Source organism: Gymnodraco acuticeps, unplaced genomic scaffold (genome assembly GCF_902827175.1).
Source record: "Gymnodraco acuticeps unplaced genomic scaffold, fGymAcu1.1, whole genome shotgun sequence".
NCBI classification, from domain to species: Eukaryota; Metazoa; Chordata; class Actinopteri; order Perciformes; family Bathydraconidae; genus Gymnodraco; species Gymnodraco acuticeps.
Genome location: NW_022992351.1, coordinates 5,143,089 through 5,153,087, shown reverse-complemented (window position 1 = coordinate 5,153,087; position 9,999 = coordinate 5,143,089). Strand labels below are relative to the sequence as shown.

The window sequence follows — 9,999 nt, the reverse complement described above, 5'->3', positions numbered from 1 at the left end:
CTCTCACACACACAAGCAAACATCCACTCAATTGCTGGCTGGCATTTGAGAGTGTCTGGGCTTGCATCTAAAGCAGTTTACCAGGGAAATAATAGCCCTCTAAAAGGATTATCTGTATGCAGAATCATCCTATTCCATTTGCATTCTAGTGAGACAAATTACATTTTAGCAGAAGGTGAGTCTAGCACCATGTTGAGATGACAAAAGAAATGAGCAGAAGCGGGAGGAGGACGCCTGAGACCTGAAATTAGATAGGAGTTACTGTGACTGGAAGAACTTTCATTTCAGATATTGATGCATTTAGATTTATTTTAGTTTTTTATGCAGTTACAAGACAGAAATAATGTTTTAGAGACAAAGCACATTTAGACAGTATTAATAGCAGCATCTTGAATGTACGTCTAGACATTCTTGACTGAACAGCTATGTATTTTTCCTGTTAGTCTGCTTGGGCTTTCAATAAAAAAGGTAAGCGTGGCCATTCGTCCCATATCCAGTTCAAAATATGCAGACAAAGAGTGAAGGCCGCTGGAGGAATATGCCAGATAAAAACACTGTCATACTGATTGTGAGTCAAGGTCATGAGCCATCTTTCTGAGCTGATTTTCTTCATCTGCATTGCTGCTGAAGCAGGTTTTGAATAAAGAGCCTGCAGTCAAATAACCTTCAATACACCACCCCTTTTTTCTCTACCCACCCTTAACCCATTTCTATGGTGAAGTGCTCAAAGCTCATCCTTGAGAGCGTTTGCGTGTGTTGCTTTCAATAGGCCCCGGAAAACTCTTTGTCCCTGTGCTGTGACATTGGTTTAACTCCTGATGCAGATTCCTTTGCAAATGCTTTAAAACCCACCAACAAATAGAAGGTTTTCCATAGGAGCATCTCTGGGATACCTATCACAGTTCCCCTCTCGTTGAACTCGCTGGAGTTCATTATTGATGATACCTTCATGACCACCGTGTTACCTTCTTCTTGACTGGGTATTCACAGCGTCGACTCAACATCTTGCACCCTAAGAAAATGTAAATCTTCCCTCCATGCTTCACTTCTTTCCTCCCACCAGGCAATTGCCAGGCTACTTAGCCTAAATATTAGCTCAGATCAAATTGACTGAAAGGGAGTGATCTGCTTTAAACTCAGATCTATGGGTGTGTGCAGTGATAACAAAGGCAGCGCGACAAATAAGGCTGTTCCATTTAACATGAAACCATGTAAACTTCCTGACCTTTAATCTTTACAAAACAGGGCTTATGACTCTATTAAAAGGTTTTATAAAAGGGTCACCTGCAGGTTCTCCAAATAGATTTAGCAGAGCAAAACATCTCTATGTGACACTCATGGATTCGACTGGAGTAATCTTTTGTTGTTGTTTAGAGGTTTTAACCTTCCGCGGAGAAAGCAATTTTAAAAACGGATGAGGGCGTAATCCCTGATAATACAGGGATTACCTCTTTAAATGACCTTTATCTTGCCATGAGGCATGGAGTGCTTTTCAACTCCACTATCCCAAGTCTGGTTTGATTACGGCTACAATGGCTATTTATAATCACCAGGCTATAGACAGGCTACAGGGAGGCTGTGCTGTGTATTCAAAAAAGAAGATAAGGGCCTCTAAGGTATTTTAGAGATATGCAATAAGTCCAGTTAAAGGAATGAAAGGATGTAAGCAAAATAAACCTGTTTATGTGACTTTGTGAATCGTCCTGCTTTTGGATTATGTTCTGTTTTAGTCACAGTGGTTCACTTTTGGTTTGTTTTGGGACAAATAATGATGGTGAATAAGCGAAAAAATCTTACTGAACCATGAAGACTCAGAAATAATGGAGTGAATCAGAGGGGATGTTGGGCTGTTTTAGAGGCTTCCACCAAATGATGGATGAGTCAATCATCTCCCATCTTTGCAAATTGGGATTTCTGCCTCGTCAAAGGTGCTATATTTTCCCTCAGAAAATTAAGGGGAGACCAAGCACTGCTTTGTTTCAAATAATTGGAGCCATGGGATCTGGCTCCAATTATTTGAACCCAAGTAATAGGAAGGATTGACTACAATGTTGACTATACTTCAGAGCTGGACTTGCTATCATATGACTTTTTTTTTAGCTCTCTTTATTTTTGGACTGTTATTTTTCTCATGTTTACTGTGTGGGAGGATTGTGTCTTTAATATCTTCAAATAAACTCATACAACATGCAGTTTAGTTGTTAAAAGTTTCTGTGGACCAAATATATTCTCACTTCAATATGAAACATAGTCCTCTGTGATTCGCCTTCACACGTCTAACTGGATCTCTTAAGTTTTCAAAAATCTTCTGTTTTAGAAAGTCTTTGTATCTTAAAAGTACTCAATGGTCAATCTTAGAGATAGAAAATGAGCCTCTAGTGAGTTAAACACTTTAGTACTCTGTAGCAGGCAATGCTACTGAATCCTGTTTAATTGGTTAAGTAACACTTTTGAATTGGACCAATCTCAACTTTACTTGTATCCTTGATTAATATTTCAGTAACATGCATTATGCATGAGAGGATTCACTGCATACATTTTGGATAAAAAAGTATATTTTGGGGATTTGCTATGTGTTTGATCTTTGAGAATAGCTTAATTCAGTCATGTTTGTATCATATCACTCGGCGCTTCATATTATTTTGTAAATAGCGAAAAACCCAGGAATACATTTTCTTAGAATATATTCACATTCAATGTTCAGGGGAAGGACATCTCAACTTGAAAGTGAGCTTACCAGATAAGTGGATGCTTTTTAATTTACAAAAAGGAGCAGCAAATGAAGTCTGATGAATCATTGCACCGAGTTTAAATAAAAACTGGAAGGGAAGTACTGATCATTAATAATTTCCAGAAAATAAATATCCCAGCTGCTTGATCGTTTAAACTGGAATGTAATGTGATTCATACTGCGATATCCAGCGGAATAAAGGCACATGATTAAAAAAGTCAATGACAACTTGCTTGAGTTTAAAAACTCCCTTTTCATTACTGGGGCCTGAAGGTGAAAGCTCACCAATTTAAAGTTTTGATAAGTTCCTTAGATAAATGCATTCATGATTCCACTGCAGAGATGAATGCAGCAATACACCTATCACTCTGACCACCTTGCTAAAGAACTTACAATATATACCGTTGATTTGTAATTGTAATCTTATGTTTACGTTTTCGTCGCCTGATTGATGTTTATGGCAATGTACAATTACAAATATAATAAAAAAAGACACACATTTTGATCTTTCATACATTTGCATATTATAACACATCAGAAACAAAAACATCATATATATATATATATATATATATATATATATATATATATATATATAATACAGTAATGGGCAGTAAAGCATTTATGACTATGTTGATTCCACTGTAATAAATGAATCAACTTAGTTTCGAGATGCATATGTATTTCTAATGTCTGTCATCCTCTGTGTAAAAAAATTGGGACATTTTCAGAGTTTTTTCATCGTAGGAAAAAATTATTGGTGTTCTACCTTTTGTAAAATTAACAATCAATATACACAGCTGAAGATCATGGCTGATAGGTACAAAAAACACTTTAATAATCTTGAAAAACTCAAAAGATACAGTTAATTCTCTTACAGTATATACAACAACTCTTGATTTGATGTGTATGGTGGGTGTATTTTTCCTTTTCCAGTCCCTGAGCCAAACTTCTGCACATTTGAGTCATTTTTATTCCCCCGTATTTAAATACTCTAGCTATATTTGATGCCAGGGAAGCGGAATTTGAAAAGTATCTTGAAAGGATTTGAAGTAGACCGTTGCATTTGGAGCCTGGTTTTATGCAGTGACTGGTCTGGGTCCACTGGGCTCGCTAACAGAGCCTCCGTGCCTACGATCGGAATATTCTCCAATAAATGAACCGTCCTCGTTGAATTCTCGTCCGCCGTCGGCGTAGTCAACCATGCTGTCTCTGCTGACGCCGTCCCCCATCGCGCCATTCAGGGAACACACGCTACTGCCCTTCAGTGGCTTCTCTTCGCTGTCACTGCCATCAAAGACAACACAGAAGGATGGTCAGGGTCAGTGCATATGTTCAGAGGCAATATGACACTAAGAGGCTGACACACGGCATAAAGAGCGTGTACAGTACATACAGACTATTAAATGCTTGGGTGCACTAACACACACACACAAAGCGAGGTCTTATGGTTTCAATACATCAATACAGGGTGGTAGTCACGGGTGGATGCGGCGGCAACACAGCGGGAAAAGGAGCACAAGGGAGGCGGGGAGGGCTTGCTACAATCACTTCACTAATTGCTAATTGCCAAGGCTTCAAGACCAAAGGCAATTTCAAATCTCTTTAGAACCAGCGATGGAAATTGCCAGAGTGCAGTGAGAAAGAAGACGAGTGGGAGTTGTGTGTATGCGTGTGTGGGGAAGAGGGGGTTTAGATTGAGAAAGGGAGAAGGAGAGGAGGGGGAGAGGTGGGGCATATGCAATCCCAGACAAACAGCCTGTCACTCCCTGTATTCCCGGGGGCCCCACACGAGGGCCGAGGAGATTAGATGCCAATTTAGGGCTGGGCAACTGGCCAACTCGCAGGTGTCTCACTACAAGACGCAGGGTCACCTCAAAACACTGAGGATATTTTCCCTGCCTGTTCTCTTTCTTAATTCCCCAAACCAGCCATGTTTGGAAACCTCTCTCTCTCCTTGGGTTTAGTATTCATAACACAGTGCTCCTGCATTCAGAGACAACACTCAGGTGTCTCGTATGTGATAGTGCCCTTTGAGTCTCACTGTAGTTGACACCTGTGTCATCTACAAGCTCAACATTTCGAGCAGCATTTTGGAGAAGAAATATGGTTCAAGTTAAGATTACAAATCGGGTCTCCTTCATAAGGATTTTTTAATAATCAAACTTATCTCTCCTATTCCATGGTGCCGTTTACCATGCAAGCCACATAAGGTCCGCATTTCAACTCTTATCAAACCTCCTTTCTCTGGCGACTCTAGAGCGCTGAAGATAAGTGGCTGTTATCTAAGAGCAGAGGAATGCAATAGCCGCCGCAGCCCGCCCACAGTGACTTTGAATACTCTGATAAAATGGGGCTGAGGGCCTTTGAGCCCCAGCTCTCATTCAGGCCCTTGGTCCGCATCCAGCTCTGTCTCAGCTGTTGCTGTGGAAAGGCTTTCCCGGAGCCTCTCAAACAGGTGAGAGATGGAGGCACATCGCCAGGCAGACTGTAATTACATTTGTTTCACCATTGACCCATGCTGACTCTGGTTTGGGGGCAGCCCAGAAACCTCATGTGGAAGGAGGATTTTATTTCCCCCTCTTTGCACCTGAAGTTGTATTTATGTTAGTAAAGGTGACTGAAGGAGAGCTTGTCCACATCGGCTGCCATCTGCCTAACTGACGATGAAAGCCAAGATGAAAGAAAGTACAAATAAAATTCAGCTGTGGAAAAAATGGCATTACACTGTTGGTTAACAGCCTGCTCCAGCTACGGCACCTGCTGTTCTCGCAGTGGACAGAGGGGCAAGAGAGCAGAGGGCTGCCTCCGAAGAGAAATCGTCTGAAGCCTAATTACCACTTGTCAGCTCCCCAGACACGTGGCATACCAGTGGGTGGTCTATTGCCGTCAGAGATTCAAAGGGCACCAGAGAGCCCTGAAACCAGCTCTATAGCCAGGCAAACCACATCATAGTGAGGCTAAGGGCACTCTGGGGGAACAGTAGGCAGAACAGCCTCATGAAAGAAACCAGGTAGCCAAACATCTGCATCATCTCACAAACTCATATTAGCAGTTTCCCTTGCCTCATGAGCTCCTACGTGAACTTTGTATGAGAGTTAAAATCAACAGCACAATATTTATTAATTTGGACGACTACATTTTGTTACACAACATTACCAAATAATCACATCAATGAAAGTTAATGTGTGATCAAATTGGGTTATCTCCCAGCATTACATGTTTTTCATCAGTGTCAAACCTGACAAAATAACAATACTTAACGTTTGGTTGAAATCTGCACCGTATTCAGTGAGCCCTTGGTTTTCCATTGTTATTACAAAAATGCTATGTAGTTGTAATCAAGGCTGTGGACAATGCATCCTTTCCTTTTCAACAGAATTACAGTCTTGGCAAGAATCGCAGAAATGCAATTGGCAGCAACCACGCAGTTGTGAGTAATCATGTACTGAATAATATGATGACGAGCAGAATCAAAGCGGAAGAGGCTATTTTAGGTGATTTCTCTTGCGTGTGCACAAACAAATACACCATTGTCACACAGTTTCTGCAGTGCTGTCAGGCAAAATAGGATCATCCCATTTCCCTAAACTGTCACCGTAGCAGCTTAACAATGCAAACAATAGAAAATCAAGAGCTATTGTAAAGTAAAACAGCTGTCTGCTTTTGGCTTAAAGGCTCAGTTTTTCCACACATTTTCTATGCTTTCGTTATGCCTGTATTATTGAATGTAAGATATTTCCCATCAGAAATTACTATACATCATTAATCAATTTACGTGTTTACAGTGGGAGGATGTAAAGCAATAAAAAATGTGGCCTTCATTTGAATGCTCCACAGCACACACTAATCCACAAGGTAAATCAGGGTTTAAAAGTAAGTCTGTCAAAACTCCAGTTAAGCACAGGTACTCAAATACATCTTTATACATTAGAGTCGCTTTGAACATAATCTTAATGGGGTCAGTCGGATGCTGATGTAAGAGCTTAAATAAGTAATATCATTACAGCTGTTGTCTAAGAAATGCTTTGCTAAGTGGGGTCACACTACCACCATTCGTTGTGCTCCATCCTGCCATTTACTTCAAGTAAAGCGAATTCAGAAACAAAACAACAAGTTTCATCTTTAGATGTGAGCTCCAGCCCTTCGGGATACACTGCTTGAGAAGTAACTAAACTTAACTAAACCAGTTATTTTATTGTCGAGACAGAATTGAAACGGGGAGATGGAGGAAATGACATGCTGCAAATGGTCCTTCACTTGGGGATAAACCCTAGTAGATGGGCCAGCTCTACCAATTGAGCTACAGTATAAGGCGGACAACCTCTATTACGTTTTGAACTCTGCAATAAAAGTGTAGGCCAATGGCCTAAAAGTAAAACGATTTATATATGTATTTTAAAGGTCACCTATTATGCAACATCCACTTTTTCATGTCTTTTATAGATAAATACGTGTCCCCTTTGTGTAAAGAGATTCTGAAAGTTTCAGGAAAAAAGATTCTCTCCCTTTTTGTCCTGATAATGAGCTGATCAGATTTTGGCCCTTTGTGATGTCACAACTTTTTTTGGGGTTGTGCAACCATAAGCCAATAACCAACCAAGGTAACCCCCGCCCACCTTATCACCTGAATCTCCTCCTAGAGCACCATTGTGTGTGTGTTTTTTTTTATTTTTTAAACCAATCACTTCTCAGAGGGTCGTGGCCAGCAGCATTCCATTTTGCATTTAAAGCTACAGACACAGAATTAGCACTTTTGGAAGAGGGCGGAAACGGGTTAATGGCATGCTACAATGCATGATCTGTTTGGTATTTCAAACCAAAAACTTCAGAGACATGTTTTGTATATATCTGAGACCGATAATATATTGTTCAAAAAGAGTATAATATGGGACCTTTAAAGTGGGGGTAGTATTATATTACAGAACCAGACAATTATGTATTCTAAACATAAGACATTCTGTGTTAAATAGTCACTCATTCATTGGTATACACACTGCAACACACAAAATAAACTACTGATGCCTACGGGACCAAGAGCACATCATTCCTACAAAAGGGGTGCAAGCTCAGGTTAGCTAACAACGCTGCAAACACTTGTTAACTACACCATGGGATTACCTAGCCCATTAAATGACGAGAACAATGGCTCCTAGGCTGATCCTCGTAAAGCTCATGAACGTTTGCTTTGCTTTTGTGGAAGGGAGAGAAGAAACATAACCGTGACATGACACATTAGTTTCTAAGCCAGAAAATATTTAACAAATGTGGTTGCTGGATGAATACTGCTCCAGCTCAGCACATTTAAACATGTCCTTTTCTGAAGCAAACATTGGCAATGCAGCTCTTCTTCACACAGCAGGAGTTTAGCTCACCTGTAGTCACCAAAGCTGTCCTCATTCAATCCTTGCGACTCCGGGTCCGGGTGGAGATCCTCCTTCTCTTTCACTGCAGGAACGAGGCAGGACACACATTTCAATAGCATGTCAAAGAGCAGCACTTTCATTCGTGGTTGGAATTACATATGACTTGTAAGACTGGGTCATGATTCAATAAAGGATTGGAGCGTTAACATTTTCCAAAGATTAATAACTCAAATGTTAGCACCACCCTTTTGTTCATTTTTACCAACGTCAGTGACTTTTCTCTCTCAGAAGATTTTTAGAATACAGCCAGAGCAAGCTCAACATTAATGTTTGGTAGGTAAAGGATTAAACAAACTGAACTTTTCCATTACTTGAGTGTATAAAGGAGTTGCATTTTAAAAGTCAGGAATGAAAAGCTTTTGAGAACAACTTAAAATGACTGAGTAAACATTCTATCAATTCTGCACACTGAAAGCCTCTCTTCTGTTTGTCCGCCCAAAGTGCTACACAGCAGCTCTTTGTGCAAATATGCTTTAAAAATACCAGTTGCTTTCAAGAGACTCAAAAGAGGGGTTTCATGAAAAGAGCTAGATGGGCAAAGGGGGAATCCAAAGCAGCAGATGAAATATTCAGTGCATCGTATCAAAAAAGCTACTGCAGGCAAAGAGGTAAGAGTTCTAGGGAGAAGAAGGGGGAGCAGGTTGAGGAGAGAAAGTGAGTGAGGAGTCTCTTGGCAGGTAGAACCGAGGTGAGATTAAACTCGGCTCTGATACAACACAAAGGTGCAGGGGAAGGAGGAAGGTCTGCACAGGTGAGGCGAGGAACAAAGCCAGCTGGTTCCCACTGTCTGGCTTGACAAGGTATGTAATCAGAGGTACAGATTAGGGCTGAACGATTAATCGATTTTAAATCGAAATCGCGATTTTAAATGATGCGATTATCAAATCGCAAAGCCTGCGATTTTTTTAAACATTTTTTTTATATTTTTATAATCTTTTTATTTTTTAACATTTTTATTTTATTTTTTATTGTGTGTCAGTCATCCACAACAATCAGAAGTGCTGTGCTTCACATGTACCAGCCATTGTTAATCAATCAGAAGTTGCCCATGATAGAAGGTGATAGACAGATTGATCCAATCACCTGCCAAGTGCTTTTGAAAGTGCCTGCCCTTTCCAAATGGCTTCCAATGGAGCTTTCCTAGATGGTTTCTGAGTCAGGTTAGTAATGCTCCATCACATGTTTCTATTACAGGGTGAATCTTAAACTGAAGCTTGACTTTAAAGCAACCCAACGGAAGTTTCATGTAAGTTTAGTTTTTTCACTCGTAGCTCGGGCTGCGGGGGTGCTAGAGACGGGAGCACGTTGATACGACCTTCCTAGCCGGAGTTCTGGCCGCATTTTACAATAAACTTCCGTTGGGTAGCTGAAAAACAAATATCGCAATTCGAATCGCAATATCTGTCAGAAAAATCGCAATTAGATTTTTTCCCAAAATCGTGCAGCCCTAGTACAGAGCAGAACTAACAGGGTCACACAAATTACTTCACAAAGCAGTAGACAAACTGTAGATGCAAGCATCCCACGGATAGTTAATTTGGAGTTAACCAAACTGGGTTTGGCAGGGTTAGCATGCATAGTTTGCCAACATGCATGCAGGAAGCATTTCCAAACGAGGTCGAGGGGGTTAGGTCAGGGTTGAGGCCTGTCGCACATTTTAATTCTTTCAGGAGGTCAACCAAAATCAAAAAAGTCAAATTAAAGCGTCATCTTGTAGAAATGGTGATGTTTAAGGATTTCTGAGAGACCTTAAATTGCTTATAACCAAGTCAGACTGATACATTTGACATACCATGAGTTCAATGTTGGTTCAGCTGCTGTCTGAAGTGAGACGACAAGGGC

The 9,999-nt window shown here is 40.5% G+C and overlaps 1 protein-coding gene across 3 annotated transcripts in view; it reads right to left on the bottom strand.

Annotated features, from left to right (window-relative positions):
• Positions 1 to 3,543: 3,543 nt before the first annotated feature.
• LOC117541943 (neural cell adhesion molecule L1-like protein) overlaps positions 3,544 to 9,999 on the bottom strand; it is a 62,548-nt gene continuing 56,092 nt past the window's right edge. For all 3 annotated transcript variants that reach the window (XM_034209309.1, XM_034209308.1, XM_034209307.1), the window contains 2 exons: positions 8,107 to 8,179; positions 3,544 to 4,018 (listed from right to left, as the gene is read on the bottom strand). In XM_034209309.1, coding sequence (XP_034065200.1) covers positions 3,811 to 4,018; positions 8,107 to 8,179 — 281 coding nt within the window. In that variant the 3' untranslated portion in view covers positions 3,544 to 3,810. The remainder of the gene's footprint in view (positions 4,019 to 8,106; positions 8,180 to 9,999) is intronic.